The following is a 21681-nucleotide window of genomic DNA, read 5'->3' as shown; positions in this document are numbered from 1 at the left end:
TGAAACAGAACAGATAGACAAAGCAAACGCTCTTTCATGTCTTGAGCTGGTAATTGCAAATTGATGTAAAATAAACAAGTAGAACCAATTGCTTTAGTCGTGTGATAAGACCCGGCAAAGTCAAGGGGGCACCCATAAACTCAGCCGTGATAAGGAAGAGTATGAATCTGCAAGCAGAAAGAACAGCAATAATCTCCGTTACGTTTACACAGACTGTCAGCCAGTCAGCTATCTTGATACTGTACGAGTGAAGGATCTGCTCTACTGGGAGAATATCAGAGTGTGTTGTGAGCACACCTCACGCACATCAAATAAGAGTCGAGCTCAAATTGGATCAGACATAACGAGAGCACTGCAACAACCTGCTCTGATGAAGATCTCATTTTCACTCTGAAAACAACAAGATAGGCATCTATTTCAAATTACAACAAACAGTCTAATACTTTGGCTGATGGTCTGAATTTTACATTATACACCACATAAAGTTGCCCCATTAAAGTACAACAAGAAGACGTTAGGCGCTCACAAACAACTGTCTAGCGACTCTGTACTTCTTGTGCTGATGCATTTCTGTCCAGGAAGCTGCAATATGTCGCATTTTTCGGTTGAGTTATAGGACAGCAGTAATCTGCAGTGGTTCGACTAAATAAATCAGATATAAACAATAATGTTTAAGGTATAAATCTGTCTCTCATTTGACACGGCTGTATAAATAAAGTAATAAGAGTATGTTCCTCTTTGCATGTTAAAGCCCTGCTGTGGCTTTGTCCTGGGCTCATTACCATTCAGGCAGTGAAACCCTGAGTCCCTGACCCAAATTCAAGATGACACATTTAAAATACACACATTCAAACGCAATCTGCTGCTCATATTTTCAAGCCATTGTGGTGCAGTTGTACGGTGCGTCTTGGGTCTCTGAATGTTGCTTAGAGATGGGAAGGAGATAGATGAGTTGAAACAAGCTCTTGAGGAATCTATGAGGGTTGATTGAGTGGATTTATGGTGGGAAAAGAAGTCAGTCCTATTGAATCAACTCAGGTAGAAGCCCTGGGGAAATTGATTTTAGAGCCAGTCATTGATGTATCTTCAGAGCACTGGTGATAATCTCTGGAGAATGAAGACACAGAAGACTGCAGAATGTCTTGGACTTAACTACAGGTTAGTCAGACTTCTAGTATTTAAACACGACCGTTTCACAGAGAAATATAATTTTGCACGGAAAAACAAACTACTTAAAACACAGTACACACATTGTGTTTGCACAGAGCGTATAGACCTGTAGTTAGTTTTCGTTTCCCAGTCTGTTAATTCAAAATAAGAAAGGTAATCTCTGAGAAATTTCATTTGCTCTAAGAAGTGAAACAAAATGAGCTTCCTTAACACAGCTTTGTGTGTGTGTGTGTGTGTGTGTGTGTGTTTATTGGGGGGAAGTGAAAAACACTGGTTTCACTGTAATTTGCCTTTAAATGTCAGACAATTTTGAATAAGCAAGCTACGGTTCTGTGCAGTCATCAACCACTCATCTTTAATATTTTACTAGGAAAACCTAGGTATTTATTGAAATGTGCAAAAATGAATATAAATACAGTATAAAAAGCAAAAACAGAGTTTTTACCGTTCTGAAACTCTGAACACACTTCAGTGTTTTTCTACCTGCTCTTACTGCATTTTCAGTGTGTTTGAGATTATTGTCATGGCATTGTCTATTACATGCTTGCAGTAGGTGCATCCATCGTGGATCAAAATCTGACAGCACGTTTCTGTTTCACAGTTCAGTCATTTTTGACAAGAAGCACAGCCCCAAACCACCACAGAGCCTCTGCTGTTGTACCCTTTAGCTGAGTTCCTCCTTACATACTGACAATAATGTGAACAAAACCTGTTCGTACTGTACATTTGCTGTAGATAATTTTTAACGCTTGCCACTTTTCCAGTTTCCTTTTTAAAAGATAACGCTGCAGAGATATGCCAAGTCTTCAGCTGGTATCGAATCAAAATGCTATGCAGGCACGTACAATAACAAAGGGCCTAAAGATCCAATTTCTTTGCGAAATTGTTTGTTGTGCAGTCACAACATCCCTTTTTCCACTTGAATATTCACAGGCCAGTATTAGGTGGCTTATCCCACCCCCACACAAAAAAGGTCAGGTATGAGTGCTGGACTGAAAATGAATGAAAACGTCCAAAGAAAAACTTTGGAAGAACATCCGAAGGTCTGAAAACTTTACAACTTTTTTAAGCAAGAATCTCCAATAGTGAAATTTTACTCACTGTCGGAAAAGTATAACAAAAGTGTTATTAAGGTAATTTAAATTAGGAGATATCTGGCACAGACAGCGACTGCAAAAGCACTTCAAAAGCTCGAACTCTAATAACAGAGCCCAGTGTCTGTTTTATTGTTTTGCTTCTATACTGAATCCCTGCAAGTGCACAGATGTTACAAACTGTCACTACATGATATGTAAAATGTTCAAAAGCTGAAAAGCTACAATGATTGTTTGCTTTTTCCTGCACAAATTGAATCTGACTCATGCAGTTTTTCACAACGGTTTGCTTGATAACACAATCTCTGAGCCTTAACTTGCATGTGAAATCATTCACCGCTGCAAAACTGAATGGAAAGGCTTGCTTTTGTTGATATTGCTGTTCAAGGTATCTATTCACTGTCAATGCACAGAGAAAAGATACTTTGCTTTGTCTGCTTTCAAAATATAAAGCAGACAAAAAGGACAAGACCCGTTTGATCAATAACCCGAATACACGACCTGTTATGGTATTTTCTGTGTCACAGTTCAGTAACATCAACACATTATTGACTACACAAACAGGGTGCTATCTTCTCTACTGCCCGAGGTGCACGACGTGGCACATAGTCATTACAAAAGATCTCGCCTATGTATGCAGAACTAATGACACTCCTGTTGTCCCCTTGCTGTCCTACTCCGTATCTTCATATCTCTTGTATACTGTGTTGGGGAGAGCAGGATATCTGTGTTTAATGTGCAAAACGGAGGAAAAAATACATTTTTTTAATTCATGGAGATTGCATAGTTGAGCCTGATGAGATATTATACCAGCCACCTCATCGGTGACACAAATGGGAATGAGATTGTGTTTTTATCTTGCCTGAAATTAACAAGTGGTTAGCTGTGACAGGTTAAGTCTCTACGCTCTTTCTACACTTCCGGCATCTGTGAAGGATACTAATGTGAACGATGGAGGGAACAGACGATAAATGGTGTGTACCAGCAATTGTGGAAGTCAGTAAACTGCAATTTGTGTGCCTAGCAGTTACTGTTCTGTCATTTGTTTCTGCAATGTTGACCTGTCACTACAAGTCAGCGCCAAACAGCTGAGACTGAAAACTGGACAAAAACTACACCTGCAGCCCCGTCGCTTTGAGCAAACAGAGTAGCAAACATCAACTATTACATGTAATCTCTCCACAAGAAAGACTCGCTTCATATAAAAAGAATGGCATTTACATGTTTTGTGGAGCAGGTTTATTCCACACTCCCTATATAAGGTTGCTGACTCTTTGTAATACAATGTAGCCTTTTTTTGGCTACTTGTGTGTTATAATCACCAACCAACAGCACTAAGTGATTGGTTAAGAATCTCAATTCCCATGGAAAGGCAATACCTACCGACTGCATCCAAGCGTAAAATGCACCTCAAAATCTCCCGCTCTATTACCTTGCCCCCCTAGAGTGAAACACAGTAGCTCCATTCCCCAGCTGATCTGCAACAAGAGCTAATGAGCTCAGCGGCTCTACACAACACGGCCGGGAAATCGAAACAGCCTGTGTGAGAGAGAGACGTGTAAATGAGAGTGATCTCCCTAGACGATCTGCTGGACAAAGGCAGGCACATGGAGATATTTACCAAGCAGGTCAGCCAGTGTGAATCAAGCCCCAGGAATCTACAGGGGATGCTAATTACAAGACTCCAAATAATTAAAATGCACATGTGATGTTCTTTATGTAAATGCTACAGGGAAACTGACAGGCCAGCTTGCAGGCTGCACATTTTGGCCATGACACATCTGTTGATATCCAAGCATGTTATACAGTATGAATGCCTGATATATAAGATGAATAATTTGTAATTGGCTGTATTGATAAGCGAAACGACACTGATACATACAATATAAAATTAATATTTGGAGGTGTAAGATTTCAAAAGACACACCGGCCAAGATTGATATTGCTTTCTGCCACTTTAAAGCCACCGTCAATTCAAAAAACAGTTTTTCATTCAACTCTCATCTATTTTCCTGTGCCCAAATCCTTGTTTCACCTGGCAGTGACTGATGGAGTTCAGCTGTGCGACTTGTGAAAAAGAGGAAGAAAACGAAAAGTCTTTTACAACACAAGCTCTCGAGCTATTAAAAATTACTGAACTTTTCATGTGCTGATATGGAGAATGAAAAATAGGCACACTGCTTCAGCACCTTAGACTGAAAACTCAGGGGGGTTCCAGTCTGAGTAAGCAAAGGGACAGCTTGTGTGAGTTTTTTTTACGAGTTCAACAAAACCAAATAAAAATGTGTCAGTACGCTTATATGCACACTTCTAACAAACCACCTGGAGTCTGTCAATACTGCTTCTCTTTGTAGCATCAAAGCGCAAGCATATATGAAACCTTGAGTGTCAAATTCGGTAAATCGATAGGAAAACGAATCTTTTGTTGCTTTGGACCAAATGGTTTATAAATCCTACAGCGATCCCCTAAGTAAGCACAAGAATTCATGAATGCTAAACACATTTCTCCGCTAACAAAGGAGTAGCTTTGATACTAGAACCCCTCTTGTACTTGTAGGACAAGACTGCTGAACTGACAGTTTCCCTTTAAATATGAATATCAAATGAGGATCTACTTTTTGATATGGTGTGATAATGCCAGAGCTCAGATTTAGCGTACAACCTACTATATCTTAAGCAATTAGAATAAGCTTGAGAGCAATGCTGTTGTAATTTGTTGGAATAAATCCTCAGGGAGAGTTGAGAGCGCTTACTGTGAGTTCAGAGAACACATTGCACAGTTAAGGCTAAAATCCTTGCTCCGAGCAAGAACACAAACACCGATATGTTCTCAAGGCTGACACCAATAGGGCTTAATGTCAATCATCTTATCGGGATGGTCAAACAGACCTTGAGAGCATGTGTGCTGGAGAACAACAGATCGTCTTGCCAACTAAACCCCAGACTTTGTCACACGTAGCGCCACAATGCCCATTTGCTTTGATGATATTGGCTTTAGCGTAGAAGGAACTGCGCTTATGATCCTTAACCGCACAACCCAATACTGCGTTAATCTGCCTGAAACTCCCCCCTGCAGCTCAGACTCTTCTAATCCTTTATAAGGAAGAGAAGCCAGATGGTCGTGAACAACTGCTGGGGGCCTGAGCCTGAGGATGAGCGAATGTATGGAGATGTCTGGAGTGCCTGTCAATGTTTACCTTGTGTTTTAAGTTACTAGTGTAAGCTCCATGAAGTGGCCTGTGTGTGGCTGGTGAATGCACTTCCAAGGATGTGTGTGTGCACAGCAAATGTGCTCATGCACAGTTAAAAAGAAGAGACCCCCGCTGCACCTGGTGTCAGGTTACCGCAGCTTGCAGTTCCCCTTTCAATCCTGAGACGAGATGTCAGAACTTAAGAGGCACGCCGCTCTACCAGCTTCGGTAACCGTACGATTCCTGGAGTGTCAGATGCAGAGTGGCACAGTCCCAGGGGTCTCGAGATACATCATGCCTCTCACCCTCGCCCCTCCGTTTCAGAGTACTCGGGCACCCCTTTCTGACCCTTCAGTGACAAGTGAACCTTTTATTTACAGCTCCACTAACCTTCAAATTGGTGCGCTGCGGCCTGAAAATCTGGAGTGCCATTCAAGTAAGCTGTCACGTGGAGATACACTGAGACCTTGCAGCCACATGCTGCATCCTCACTCCCACCCTTCTCCCATGAGACACTGATTAAACTCCTATTAAAATGATTGAGTAGTAGGAGGAAAACAAGAGTATCAATCTGCCGCAGCAATAGATTGGAATGTGCATGGTGGGCATTCATTAAGTGAACATTATCAGAGTAAAAATTCAATTATTTCGCAGCAGGGTATAAGTTATGCTGAGAAAGTTCCACACTTAAGTTCTCTCTCTCACACACACACACACACACACACACACACACACACACACACACACCATAAGAGACGCTCCACTCTCACTGAAGAGAGTGCATTTACAGCTCTCTATCTTTTACATGCTTTTACAGTCACTATAATGCATCAAGGTCAACAAGCTAAGTTTCACATGAATCTAAGACCAAAAGCTTAATCTAAAGTCTAGTTTTCACCCACTTCTTAATGCAGAAGCTGATTATTAGTAGCAAGGTTTGTTTGCAGTAAATTAACACTTTCATTCATGCTTTTGTTTCATACATTTCCCCTGTGATGAGCATAAGGACCTAGGCAGCTTTTGATCTATCATTTGAGATGAGCAGGCTGGAACTGACATACAGCCATTGTGTCAATGTGAAGTCAAATACAGCTTTGAAATATAATATCCAAGTAAAAGGTCCAAGAAAAATACTGCAAATTCACAAAAACTATTATTATAAATGTGACTTCTTATGTCTGATATTGGTTTATACAAATCTGCATATAAACACATATGTTGATCAGGAAAGTCGCTTTTAAGGGATGAGTTATGTATAGCCTCTTTGGTAATATAAGAAGAGGTCAGACTTTAGTTTCATCCAACGAGTGCCCTGAATAGCCTGTAATTTGTGCCAAATTGTAACATTTAATCAAAAATAAATAATAAACTCTGTTTGGCTATTAATTAACAGGATGTAAAAGAGTAAGAGCAGCAATTCAAATGGCATTTTGTTTCCCTAGCCAATTTATAATTTCAACAATTTGCTTGTTTAATTTTTTGAAATTAATTAAACACAGTATTCGCTATTAAATGAGCTGCCTCCATCTGTTTCAATAAAGCTTTTAGTATGGAAAGACATGCATTATGCTGTAATGAAAAACAGCTGATCGATCACTCATGCACCCAAAAATCAATTTGGGAAACTGCTCTAAAATGCCATCCTTAACTCTAACAGTGGTGAAGTCAATACACATACTGACCGAGTTGAGAATGGGTGCTCACATAAGGCTAAGGCAGCGTCTGCAATAATGACTCCATCATCAAATAAGCTTTTTTTGACCCTATCATCCCCTAAAACAAATATTAGCATCATTAGTTGGGTATATATACCTCTGCCAATCACTATCACACCCGCCTCTATGGACCTGCACATGATCTCAGACTAAGATGAAGGTGCAGCCTTCAAGATGAAGAAAGGTCTGAGCTGTCCATTTTTCTACATATAAATTTGACAGTGATGTAGATTTCAGCTTGTGTGGTGCATGTTTGTGTATACATGTGTTAACGCAGCTGGCCTCTAGTTAATGCCCACTCTGTTGTCCCAGTTAGCTGGGCTATCAACCCACATGACATGGTGGGCCTGAGTTGATTCCCCAGTGTTGAGATGTTTTTACGCTTCATGCTTCAATGCATTCACACAAAAGGCTTGGCCTCATAACCCATAAGCCCGATAATCCAGTCTGTAAACATTCAAGGGATGCCCACTTTTACCATAAATGCCCATGCTTGGTTACACTGTGGAGACCACCACATGCTGGCTAGGTTACTGCGATAGAATTTATTATATTAAACTGAATAAATTCTGTTGACAATTTATCATACCGTGAGTCAAGAGGAATGACGATCCATCAGATCAATTTAGACTATCGCTGACCAACTCAGCTAAAATCCCTTTGCCATTATTGTGCAGCTCATCTGTGTAAATGCCCTGCAGGAGGATATAGTCTTTCCCTTGCATACCAAAAGCAGCATTGCAGCTTCATGTTCACTGTAAATCATGCGACCATGTGAAAGACTGACTTTACTGACCCCCAGGACCTTTTTCCACCAACCCCCACCCGAACCGAAAGGAATAAAAAAGAAAAACACAAAAGGAGACCTGGTGCAATGCCACAGACACTGTCATGACATCCAGGAATAGCAACATGCACAGAGTAACACGCATAAACACCCTGATGTAATTAGAGACGCATGACTGCCCTGACAGCCATCATTTTGTCAGAAAGTAATGTCTCCTGATGAACATTTTGAATAACTTATCACACGCATATGATATGGCTAACGACGAGTAGTGAATCACTCGAGCCAGAATTACTTTGGCAGCATCATCTTTTAAGACGCTCAGAATTTGTATAAATTGCATCAAGTAAGAGGAGAAGAAAATATAAAGTCACTTACCCAGAAGATGAGATTGAAGATGAACATCATATACTTCAAGCAGCAGAGGCAGCCTCTTGCCATGTTGCACTTCTTAAATTCTAAAAGGAACACAAAGGATAGATCCAGGTAAAAGACTATGTATTTGCTGCCCTTGGGTGAGCTGTACTTGTTGTTAGTCTTGTCTCCCGCGCTGGCGTCAGCTGCAGCTCCAGTCTGCCCCTGCTGCGTGTTTTTGCGTGGCCCCGTGGAGCCGTAGAAAGCGCCGGCAGTGAAGCCGCGGCCACCGAAAGGGCGGCCAGACGTGGAGGCTTGAGCAAAATCGGATTCGCGGCTGTCTACAGAAGGGCTACGGTGAATGGCTGACTCCTCACTGCTGGACTTCTCCATACTCTAGGGCTGCAGCTGCTGATGAGGGGCTCTCTGACACACAGTCTACCATAGTCTCAGAGATGATAGGACAGAACAACTTGCCCTCCAAATCTTCACTGCTTCACCTTCTGAAGCAATAAAGGATAAAATCCACACAGCAACACTACATCCACCTGAAAGCCCACGGATGGATGAAAAGGTCTCCTGTGTAGAACTGAACTGCTCAGGCACCTCTGGCAGGTTTAAGTGTCCTCTGCTTGGTGAAGCTCTCTTGCTGTGATAATCCTAAAGTAGAAGTGCAGAAGGTTCCTGTGAGGAGCATTACCCTCGCCTTATGACAGGACTGTCTTTCTGTGAAGAAGTTAAAGCACTTGTTCTATCCTGTCCTGTAATATCACTCTCCTCCTGCGCGTCTTAATGCTGCGCCCGGCTGCTGCGGTGGGAGTGAAACCCCCGAGAGTCTCAGCTGCTCCACTTCCACGTTCTCTTGCTGACCTGGTAACTTTGATTCCCCCTGTCCCTCCTCTCCTCTTTCCACTGCCCTGCGCCTGTTCAGTCCTCTTGTCTATGTGTGCTGATGCGCTCTCTCTTCCCTGGGTCTCTCACTCTCTGTTTCTTTCTGATTGTGCCAGTATCGCTCTCTTTCCGAGTGTGCCTGTCTACTCTAATGTACCATTCTTTGCTCAGCAGCTCGGTCCCTCTGCTCTGCCTGTGCTCTGCTCTCCCAATAGGAGTGCACTGGCTGATGTGCTATTATCGGCAGACGCAACTAACGGGCATTCCCTATCTCCCAACAAGAGCACTCACCTCCTCCCCCAATTCTCTCTCCCTCCCTCTTGCTTCCTCCTGCTCTCTCTCTCTCTCTGCTCATTCAGTCCCTTCCCACTGCTGAGCAGGCAACCAATGCAGCAGCTGCAGCCAGACCGCAGCTCCTCCTCTCCACTCCCCGCGTCTTTATTAAGCCCATCACTGTGGCTGCTTTGACTAAACATGTTCAGCAGTTTCATATCCATCAGGGGAATTGAGAGGCCATAGATAACAACAACAAAATAAACACACACACACACACACACACACACACACACGCAGAAATCAAACATGAAGATAATTGCAGATGAGTAAGGAGTTGTGGAGTAGCAGGGTTAAGGGATGTGAGGTGGAAATTTCTGGCAGTCTCTTTTGCATATGAAAAGCTTTGAGCGTCAGTATGCTGATGACACTGACACCTGTGATTTCACACATGCCAGAGAAGCTTTTCATTCTGCTTTAATCTGTAACTTTATTCATTGCCATAAATAAACTGTAGTTAAATCTGACTGTGGGTTATTCACATATTTTTTTCTTTCTGAAAAACTAGCTTGAAATAGCAGCCAGTCCCCACTGGAGTGATTATTGCATATCACATGGGTGGTGGCGACAGTACTGGGGTCCAGTTTGATCATACTCTTACTCTGTTATTCGTCACTGCACTCCTCACATCCATGTAAGGGGACGCCAATTATCTGGCAACATCCAGGCTCTGGAATTATGGCACCATCTCAAGCATGGAAAGAGGCTTTAAGATGGTGAACACTTTCCAATGCAAAGCCAGGGTGAAACGCACAAGAGCCCTGCTGACTCACACACTAAGCTAACAAGACATTATAAAGCTTCGATTAGAAAGCGTTCCACACAGCTAAAAGTTCAGGATTCTCTGCAGTAAATGGAGGGTAAGTGACAATTATAATAATACAAGATAATAAAAATATGCACAAGATAATTATCTGTCTGTTCATATGAATGTGAGAACGTTTGTCCTCTTCTGAACATAACAGCTAATGTAACCGTTTAATTTTTCTTATCAGCTGTAAGAATCAACTTTTTTTCTCTCTCCAAAATGAACGTGCAGCAGAGGGCACATTGTTTGGTAATTGTTGCCTCTCGGCAGAATAGTGATAATGGGTCACCCTGCAGACGTATGGAGGGAGAGTTTTAACTCAGTGGTCTAAAAGTTCAATCTAGAAATACCCAGTTAACAAAGACAAGATTACCCTCGCCTTCAGCTGTTTCACTGCTGGTGGAGAATTATCTGCCTTGAGGAAGCACGTTTATAAATACAGAGAATTAATGCAAATTATGGCTTCATGGCTTCGACAGCAATAATAATTATGATGGTTGAAAATTCTGGGGAAAAAAACACTTAAATTTTGGTAACAACGGGATCACATTGGAAAGAGATCGAAAGTAAATGGCCACTTATAGTTTTATTACTAATCCTAATCCTATCATTACCAATGTAGCAGCACTGGGGTAATAAGGAATGAAGTTTCTCCATAACAGCCTGTGCACATTGCTCAAGACTTATATTGGACCCGTCACAACTATTGGACCTGAAAAATGTTTATTCGTGGAAGTGGTTTCTCAGAGCTGCGGGTTCCTGCTGGTTCCTGCAGCAAACAACCTCAGAGTGGTCACTTTGGCTGCTAACAGGTTGCCATAATTGCCTGTAGTTTTTTACGTTTGTCTGCAAATATTCCCTAATAAGCTGTTAAATGGAGAAGGTTTCCTTAAAAGTAAAAGTTGAGCCTCAGTGCTGCACCCACCATAGCTGCACTTTTTACTTTGAAGGCAAACGTCTCCTCTAAGGTGAGTTAGGTTTTAGCAGTTTTTCCCAGCACCCACATCCACTAACCACTCTCAACTGGAATACTGTTCTCATGTTTCCCCTCACGCGAGTGGTTGCCAAATAGACACAGTCTTAAAGCCTGGGGCCTTATTTAATTGACCTTACATTTTCACCACAATTGTCACACATGCAAAAAGATGGACAAGTTAAGGTCACATGGTTAGTGGTCCCGTGTCTCCCTGTGAGTGATCACAGGCAATTTATTAACCACCAAATACCCTTTAGCCATCTTCAAAATGTTACCAGAAATGACAAAACTGCATTAACAAATATGACTCTACCTAAAAGAAATAATAATTACCCCGTGTGTAAGGAAAATGTTTGATATTTTTTGGAAATGTGATCACAGGGCTTTTTTTAAATGAAGACAGAGTTTCATGTCTCGACATTGATTATAAGGCTACACCTAAAACAATGGAAACTAAGACTTCTTTTCATCCTCAGTTTCCTCATTTGACTTCACGAGAAAGCAAGTAAGCACGCGAAAGACTTAAAGTAAAGCTTATGAAATGTGTTTGTTATGAACAGAAAATGCAAAGAGTAAAACTTATCTGTCACATATCACAAATCTATCAGGGCTCTGTGGGGCTCTCGCTGTATATCTTGCTGACACTTCCAAGTAGCCAAGTAGTAGGACATACCCAGGCCTACGCAGATTCAGCCGAAGAATTTTTGCCCAGCAGCTGCTGTATTTTGTTAAGGGGTAGAGCAAGAGACAAAGCTCGAGACTCCAGAGAAATGGACATCTGTGGGATGACACAAAGGAGCTGAAGCTTGAAGAGAAGATAAAAAATATGCAGAGCAGCAGCCGAGTAGACCAGAGCAGAGAGGCTGCGTTTAGATAGAGACGCTGAGTGGGATGAGACTGCATTCAAACATTCTCTGTAGCGCTCAGTAAATCTGGCAGCTCCTTAAACATATGTATGTATGTTTCAAAGGCAGGACTGAAGAGATTAGAGATCACAGGGAACAATTATAGAACTCTCTGAGAGCTCAGCAGGCAATGCTTTACAAAACAAAATGAGACACAAATGCTATGAACAAAGAATGACTCATTGTTGGTATCACGATTGTGTAAACCAATATCTCGAATACTGAAGTCCTTAAAATATTAGTAAAAGAAATACTAATGAATACCAAAAATTCTTTCATGGAATTAGATGCTCATTTTCAGCAGTTTCAATACTAACAGCACCGTCTTTGCCTCCTCCAGCCCCTCCACACTCACTAGCAGCTGAAGTAGTTGATGTTCACAACGGTGAAGAACACTTTAAGAGGAAGTTTGCGAAGCGAAAAAGCTCCTGCTTTCATACAAATGAATCTGGCTGGCTCACACATTCAGCTTTGCCATTAACATCAGACATCTCTTAAGTCATCATTAAGGCAGCAGCTATCGGCTACGGATAATAATAAAATGATAACGTTAACGCTGGAGCTAGACAAGAAACGTCATTGTCCCTGTCAATCTATAATTTAAAAGCTAGGGCTAATTTAACAGGATGAGACAGTTATTTGTGTCTAAAAAGTGCTTCTCTTGTTTCTCTTAAAGTCCCAGAGTGAAACCTTGGCCGACTGTGACCCCAGCCCATTTTCACATCTTGTCTCCTGTGATTAGGCAGAGGATCAATAGGGAATCCATGACCCGATTGGGGACCCTGTTTAAGCCCCATAGGGCTTAAAATCTGGGACTCAGTTGCTCTTAGAACTAAAGAAGCTTCTCAGATTAGAGGTGAAACATCTTCAAGGAAACTTAAAGAAGTCCAGACGCTTTACTTTCCAGGCTCCTTAGACTATGACTGAGAACCTTCACAGACATGGTTATGTTAGTCTATTTTTCTGCGCTGCATTAGTCAGCTTAAAAATAAGTTCGTCATTGATGTTATTGTTTGTAGTATTCTAATTTTTTTGGTATTTTTTTTTAAATTTACATTTTTTCACCGTGGTTTTGAAAATGGTATTGAGTATTTTCCTGGTTACTGCTATCAAGTTTGACATTTAGTAGATAATAGGTGCATTTTCCCAAAAACATCTTTTAACATAGAAATAGTAGGTGGTACACTTATTGAAAAAAAGCCCTTAAATAAAGACCTGCACAATGCAAATTGCAAACACTTAAATTGCAGCCACTGACTCCATCTTAAAATGTTGTTGTTGAAGCTACTCAGCAGTGAATTTATGGTATTATTCTCAAATGTTTGTATATTAGTGTAATATCAGAGATAATGTATGCATATCTTCATGATCTTTGTTGTTTATGCCAGCTTAACTGTGGTTTTATTCATTCTGTATTCTCTAAAATATAGACATTTGCCTCCCAGTGATGTCCTAGTAAAAGCAGAATATTAAAAGGGATATTCCCTTATGTGTTGCACTTTCATAAACAAATAACTACTGAAAATCAGTGAGTAATACATACCAACATTTTGCTACTATCATGAGTCTAACATGTAGCAGACTGGATCTGCTGGGTAATGATCTATCTATAACCTGCAACCTGAAGTTTGAGCCCTATAATGAGGGGAATCAGGGACATTTTGAAGGTACACATTGGTTCTCCTGAGTGGACAGGGTGACTGGACATCAGCAGAAACTTGTTGTAAGTGATCATCTTTATCATATAAGGAAAACTGTCTACGCGTATGTGAATAGTCTCATTGAGGATAACGACATTCAGAAAAAGAGGAAACTGTTAATGTTTTCATGAGTATATGAAACGTATGACGGCACCTTCACCGTCATTTGATCCCACAGCTTAACTCTTGTGTTCTAGACAGCACTCTCCATCATTACCAAATGAGGGAGATTTATTGTGCAAATGGCAGTCAATTCATCCAGCAGGCAGCAGTGCAGAATGCCGAAACCCTGTGAAACTATTCTGATGAACTATTTTGGCCTAACACTTTGGGACAGATTTACTAAGTAGTATAAGTTAACATGAAGCTGCAATGGAAAAAATGACATGAATGGCTGGGGTGATCAGCTAACAATCCACTAATTTAGAGATACAGATGCAGCAAGATCTTTTAAACAAAGGTAAATACAATCTACCAAAAGCAGCATAAATTAGCAGAGCAAATATGACCAGACCTGGTGAGAAATCAATCTACTAACCAAAATAACACATCTGATGACAGGTTTTGTTTCTGGAAACAGCATAGCAATTCAGATCAATGTGAGGCAAATGAAGGAGAATCTATATGTTCTGATGTAAGGGTGAACCCTACTATAGGAACTGATAAAGACCATGTGAGGTCTTGAAGGATGGAGCAGTCATTCTCTCAGTAAATCCCGTTTTCTACTTCAGCTGTCAGAATTATCCAGAGAAGTGCTGCTTTATTACAAGCCCATCATGTAAACCTGCAATCTGTACGTAACAGCAAACCCATATAATGTGTAGAAAAACAGAAGAAAGCATTATCATGTGCATAAGTGCTCATCTACAGTAGCTCTCGATTTTACTCCATATGGTTTGAAGCTGCACGTATTTATGAAAGTCAAAGGAAAGAATCTGATTCAGACCTGCAGCCAGCAATCAGTCTCTGCAAATAGAAATTCAGATAATCATCTAAGTACTTCAAATCTCTGCGAGTCACATTATTATCTACATGTATTCAGAGAGACATTTCACATTATGTATTAAATCTGATACTAGAGAGAAACGCACACTGCTGAATAAAGGTATGCAGACGTCTTCTCCGCAGCTTTCAGTGTAAAAATGTTACTAGAAACCTAAAACATTGCAGACCACTGTGCAAACTATAAAAAAGTAATTTTGTTGTCTTAATTTGATTTATAACTTGTATGTGTCTGGCAAAGAGGAGAAATATGGCAATGGCAATCTGCTCAAAACATCTGTGATGAGGACTCAAGAGCTACAGGAAAGGCCCAAGGCTTTGGCACTGCACTCACAAAGTATTTACCCATTTATTTGCTCATTCTCTTAACATCTCCCTCGGTCATTCAGTCCCAAAAAAAGAAGACCCTATTTTCCTTGTATTTATCACCTTAGCTTATCCCTTCCAGTTGTGCAATTTTATTACTTACTAATTTCACTGACCTCTTTTATCAGCCCATTATCACCAAACTAGCAGCTAATTAAAATCTATCTCCATTAGTATATTAAGCCTTGTGAGAGAACTCTTTATTGCAAATGCAGTAAAAAAAAATAAGTGAAAAATATCTAAAAAGAAATTAAATTTTGTATTCCAACAACATCAGCTAAAACTGGAGGCAAACTCAGTGGCTCAGTGATGTACAACAGAAGGAGAAGACGGAAAGAATTTAAAATAATAAGATATCAATCCCACTTGGTGTATAGTATAGTGATTTGTATTACAAGCTGAAAAAAGCATTTTTTGATAAGGCGTGTTCTAGATGCAGTTTATCTGTGAAGCTTGGGGAAAATGGCAGAGTAGTGCGTATGAAATGTGAATCTGTTTGACAGAATGTTTCTGACATCATTACACACGACGGTGTCTTTGTGTGCGCCGCTTTGGACTTCTGTTTGTTTGTTTTCCTAAGATTTTATATGAAGTGAAATTAACATTTTTTCCCTGTTGATTGTTCTTTGGTTACATGCAAATATCATTTGTTTGTCATGTTACAGAACGCTTGACCAAAAAGCCCATTAATCAAAGCGTAATTGTTTTCTCCATCATGAATTCATTAAATACATCTGTAGAAATCTAGCAAAAATGAAAGAGCCTGGTTGCTTTTAACACAAATGAGATAATCACACTTGGACATTTGAGATAAGGGAAACATACAGTGTGAGGTTCACCATAAGGTAATCTGAACTGTTTTTGGCTTTTATCATTGTTACGGCTCTAGCAGGACTTCCTTTGAAAGTGACCTTGTGTGGGTGTGTCCTGCCAGCTCTCCTGCCTTAGGTGCTACCGTTTTTTTGGACAGCTGACTCCAATCAGAAATTAGGAATACTGAAGGCCAGAGAAAGGTAAACTCTACTGCCAGAGAGTCTTGTTGGGTTGCAGCTAGTGAGCTGTGTGTGTGGTGCTTGATTGCTCATGTTCTGCAGAAAGGAGTGTGTTTTGGTGATGAACAATTTTTTGACTCACTTTTCATTTTACTGACGAACACTTGAGTTTTGTTGTTTTCTTTCTTTAAAAGGTGATAGTGGCTTGGCCGACTCTTTTAGTTTAGTTTTTAATAGAAAAATTAATAAAACCCTTTAACTTAACCATTTTGCCTCCCTGTTTCCTTTTTTCCACTTGGACAGTTTGGTTACGTTCCCCTGGACCTTTTTAGGTGATGTAACAAATGGGGGCTTGTCCGGGATTTGAAACCAGGACCTTTCAAACCCCAAGCAAGAATCATACTCCTGGACCTTTATAGGTACAATCATACAGACTTTGGTTATATTCACCAGTCTGCAGATGAAATGCGATTTAAATTTGGGGCACTGTAAGAACAATTTCTGTTTTATTTTAACATATAGTTAGGCCCATAAGTATGTCGATTGTGATACAGTTTTTTTTCCTCCTCACCAACACAGATTATTTTAAAACAATTGATTAGAATGTGATTGGAGCAACTCCTTGAATTAGACTTTCAGCTTCTTGAGGTATTACCAGGTTACTTAGTATTATATTACATTAAGTGTTAGGATTTACAGCCAAATTTACGCACCCGTGTAATTGTTCAAATCTTCCTTTAGGTTCCAAAACCAAAAATCTAGACCCACTATTTTAGGGAAATTAATGAACAGAATACCGTCTTTCATGAGGAAGCGTTTTAGATGTTTTTGATATCTTGCCACTGAATGTCTCTGATTCAGTAACTGAAATTGAATTATGACAATCACAACCCCAGTCACAAGGTCATTTCACTCATGACAGCAAACCAAAAATAAAATGGTGGTTCTAATAAGATGGCATTCCCTGAACCACTAAGAAAAAGAGAGAATTTCAAAAACAAAGGGTTGGGTGTAACTGATGGCTTCTAACAAGTCCACAACACAATTAATGGCTCTAATTTAACTTTGATCATATTACGCAAGGATTTAATGCTACATACCTTTGATCAGTCAATCTGAAACCATATCAGACCTGCAGACATACAGTAAATCACATGTAACAGGACATGACCCTGGTGTGAATTTATGATCAAGGCCCGGATATAAAGAGAGGATTAAAACTACAAAGAGTTACACCCCACATAGCATGTCTCTGTGGCCCGTAGAGCCTCTCAAGGCCACGCTTGTTGCTTTGGACACAAACAGACAACACAGCATAGCCTATGATGACCGAATACTCTGAGGAACATAAACAGTAACTGCTTCAGCTGACTGCAAGATGAGGACATCTTGGCACTTTGTGATCCACGGATATGCAATAATGTAGAGATGAGCTAATAAGCTATTAATTCTGATGTCTGTCTCATCTCCCAAATCAAATTAAAATCAGATGACATCTGGTTTGATATTTATAGTCTGCTGCCCTTTTATGATGCTCTGAGCATTACCCTCTGAGAAGGGGCTGGCCAGACAGTAGCATAATTCTTCAGTCATTCTTGGGTGATTTGCAACCAGGAAGTCAATAAAAGGTGTCTGGAAAGGGTATTAATTAGGAGTTTATGGTATTATGCTGCCCTTGAGGTCCCACTGTAACAGCATGTGAGGTTTCCTGAAAATAGCACTAAAGCTAAGGAATCTAGGACTGTTTCTTAAAGTTAAATTAATGATGTTATTTAGCCATGTAGACTTTTAGAGAGGTGATCTTGTTTAACCCAGTGCTCCATTAGACATATTTCTTAAAATCTCTGTTTACTTATCTACTCGAATGGGAAAAACCACTGACAGACACACTGTGAGAAAGGAGCCATCTGCTGAGTACTACAGACTGTTTTTGTAGCTCTTGTGAGGATTTGAGAGAAAAAGCAGCATTTGTGACACATTCTTAAACCAGCAGACATAGAGGTGCACACGGGACTCACTCACTCACAGACCCCATGAAATTAAATACACACAAAAAACCCCGGAAGCTAGTCCTGTAGTGAAACCTCAATCTAAACTTAATTCCTGCAAACACATCTTTCAGAGCAGTGGGAGATAAGGTAGGACACAAGAGACGGAACAGGGTTTTACAAGTAAAGTGAGCATACTCAGATTACAGGATACTACATTAGCATTTAGATCAGAAAGTGTCTCACCATGATTGAAATGCAACGTAGTATCAGAGTGCAGTAAAGTCCTGTTCAATAAAGGCCATCTCAGAGGGGTCAAACGCCTGTGATGTCTGTAGCTGGACGATATATGAATCCCCGAACAGCACTGCAGATAAATCAAGACTGACACGGGGTTCTGATAATGTTGATCAAAGGAGTGAAATAGCTAGCATCCACCAGTGTCCTACGCTTTATGTAATATTTAAGAGAGTCATAACTGTCTGAAAAAGATGAAATGTCAGCAATATCTTATCCAGTTCACTGGGAATTTGTAGAGCACGCCACTAAATTCAGGGCTCGGTTATTGATTCACTGGGTCTATGTTAATTAAACTTGACTGGAGGGTCTTCAAGAAGTATGTTGACTTTCTCTTCAGTGCTAGTTTTCCAATAGCACCTTTTCCAATATGAAAGCAAAATGCTTTCATAAAGCTTCGAGGAACATTCTGGATGTAATGACTGATATCTTTTCAAGGATGAAAATTTAAAATAACTTTTGCGCATTTCTTTGGATTATAACAAGTGTGTTTTGCAAAACAATGTCCATGCTGTCACCTATAATATTGTACAAGTAGTATTCCATTATGAAAAACAAACAGCTTTAGGTTCATTGCACGGCTACAATTTCCACTCTACATGCATATTTTGACAATACACCAGTGTCAGTGTTACAGCATAACCCACCAAAAGTCATACTGACTGAAGCCAAAAGCAGGGTGATTTTTTTTTAACATCCAACAACTCCTATATAATACACATAACCCCCCCACCCCCCCAATGTATGAATAAAACTACAAAATATTGTGTTTTGTTAGGACTTTTGGAGAAGTGATTACGTCTAAGTGCCTCTCCCTTTTATATTTGCTGTACATTAAACTGTGGGTGTTTTCTTCCATAGAAACCAGCAATCCACCAGGTGATTGGCTGATTGGAATCCCCTCTGCTTAGACAACTATCCATCATGGTTGCCACTGTGTAGCCATTTACTGCCACTAGATTGGATCAGCTGGCGGACCGGTCTGCCTTGATTGGTCAGAAAGGCAGAAAGGGGCTAAGAAAGCTACAACATTCATCACTGCTTTAAAATTAAAAATCATACTGAAAAAAAACCCCTTTAACCTTGAGCTTTTCACCAAACAAGCTACAAATGATAAATTTCACAATATGTACTCTTTCATTCGCTGCGATGATGATGCTCTTTGAATTCAGACTGTACTCAACATCTAATGTACAATGCCTGCTTGATAATGTGCCAAATCAAAGCTGCATCAACATTAACACACTTATTATTTCTTCAGAAATTATGCAGTTAACTCTTAATGTCACAGGTTACAGTTTGATTAACACATATGAACTCAAGTTTCCATAACCTGCAAATGCCTCTGGTACAACATAAAACCTCTTTAAGGCTGTGAAGGCAAAAGACTATATGTTGGGCATATTTGTCTATGCTCTAAAAGCCATGTAGCTGAGTCATGTTTATGTGTTAACTCATAACTACAGCAACACATACACAGCTCTTCTCTCTCTTGCACTTCAGGGAAAAAAGCAATTGGGCACAATCCAGAACTTTAAAGGAAAAATGTCCCCTGATGTACAAAAATAAAAGAGTAGGAGAGACGAATGGTTTATTAAGGGCAATCAGCGTAAAACCTACTGCATTTTCCATGTAGAATAGTAATAATAATAAAAAATTTATTTATCCCAAACATTGGGAAATTACTGAAGATGTTCTCTCTAAGTTACCAGGAGGGCTGCAGAGGATATGACTGGTTGCTATCAGGGGCAGCAGCCCCTTAGCTGACATCAGTGTGCTATCTCTGCGTATGCATGCAGTGAGATTAAAGGGTTCGTCTATGCAGGGGGTAGGGTCAACATCATGGTTTGATCTGATTTTTAATGCACACAAGGGTGAGAAACAGCTGGCGCCACACAGCACATGGGGCTCATGTGTGTCCAACGTCCACGCACATCAATAGGCAGATGAACACACTGAATCTCCCGAGGAATGTTAAAGAAGCTGCTGACACAGCGATGTGGGTCAGATGGGGTTCATCAATATTTTAGTTGGCTGTTGATGTAATGCAAAGAAAGGAGGAGTCGGCTGCACTGCTGAGCTGTGTAGATGTGAAGATGGAGAGGGATGGAGTTCAGACATGAGGAAGTATAAAACGCGATGGAATAGAAAATACGAAGCAAGTATCTCCCTGCTGTTCATGCTACTCAGTGCTAAAAGTCGACGATGAGGATTCAAAGGCAACGACTGATTAAAGACAGCAGAATGCCTGAGGAGCTTTACAATCCTGTGTACCATAAAGATATCTCATCTCTGTCTTGTAGACTTCAGGACTGTTGTTTGTACCTCAGGGATATCGATCACTTCATGATTTTGAGCCGCCAATGAACAGTACAATAGTGTGATTAACACAATCCCATCATAAAATGATATGTGCACACCCACGTGTGACAAACTAGAAAGAGAGACGGAGAGAAATGTGTGGGTAGAAAAATATAAAACGCATGCAAGAAATAAAAAATAAAGGTTAAATCATGTCTGGTGGAAACCTGCAGAGAGAAGAAGATGGACCAGCTCTGTTCGGCTCCAATCCGACCAGCTGGGCTGCACCTCCCCACAGTATGGCATACCCTGGCTCTCCATGTGTGAGTGTGTCGTGCATGTGTGTGTTATGTGTTTAAACTAGGGACGTGGCGTCTGTCCCTTGGCGCAGACACTGTCAATATGGCTGTGGTCATTCATGAGCAGCCACTTCTTGACTGCCACCCAATGAGAGCAAGGACAACAAAGGAGAGTAAAGGGGAGGAGAGCTAAAGGTAGCAGACAGTGGCAAGATGCCCTGGATCCCTTCACTTTTACAGGAAGTGCCCTGCCGCGGATTAATGGCCTCCTCTAAACAAGCAGCTGCCATGTCATTGTGTTTGTGGATATGAATTAGATATGAAGAAGCAAGTGCTGACAATGGAGCAGATAACCACATAAATAATTTACAGCAGTTTAAAAACAAACAATATGTGCAGACTTTTTATAAAATATATATATATTTTTACTGGAATCTGAGAGACAGGATTTCTGTGAACACTCATAACATAAAATGATACAGAGAGGCTTGGAGAACAAACTAGAGCTGATG

General features: G+C 40.5%; 1 protein-coding gene across 2 annotated transcripts in view; it reads right to left on the bottom strand.

Annotated features, from left to right (window-relative positions):
* The window catches only part of tspan9a (tetraspanin 9a), a 187922-nt gene that overhangs the window by 67037 nt on the left and 99204 nt on the right, over positions 1-21681 (bottom strand). The window contains exon 3 of one of the 2 annotated variants that reach the window (XM_085281606.1): positions 8336-8415. In XM_085281606.1, the coding sequence (XP_085137732.1) occupies positions 8336-8398 (63 nt within the window). In that variant the 5' untranslated portion in view covers positions 8399-8415. Of the gene's footprint in view, positions 1-8335; positions 9515-21681 lie in introns of those variants that run through there. The other variant, XM_085281605.1, reaches the window with a different exon arrangement.

The sequence above is a fragment of the Mchenga conophoros genome, linkage group LG7 (genome assembly GCF_057382185.1).
Source record: "Mchenga conophoros isolate Kocher_MC1m ecotype Shallow Benthic linkage group LG7, M_conophoros_male_GT1.1, whole genome shotgun sequence".
NCBI lineage: Eukaryota > Metazoa > Chordata > Actinopteri > Cichliformes > Cichlidae > Mchenga > Mchenga conophoros.
This window is presented reverse-complemented; position numbering and strand designations above follow the sequence as displayed.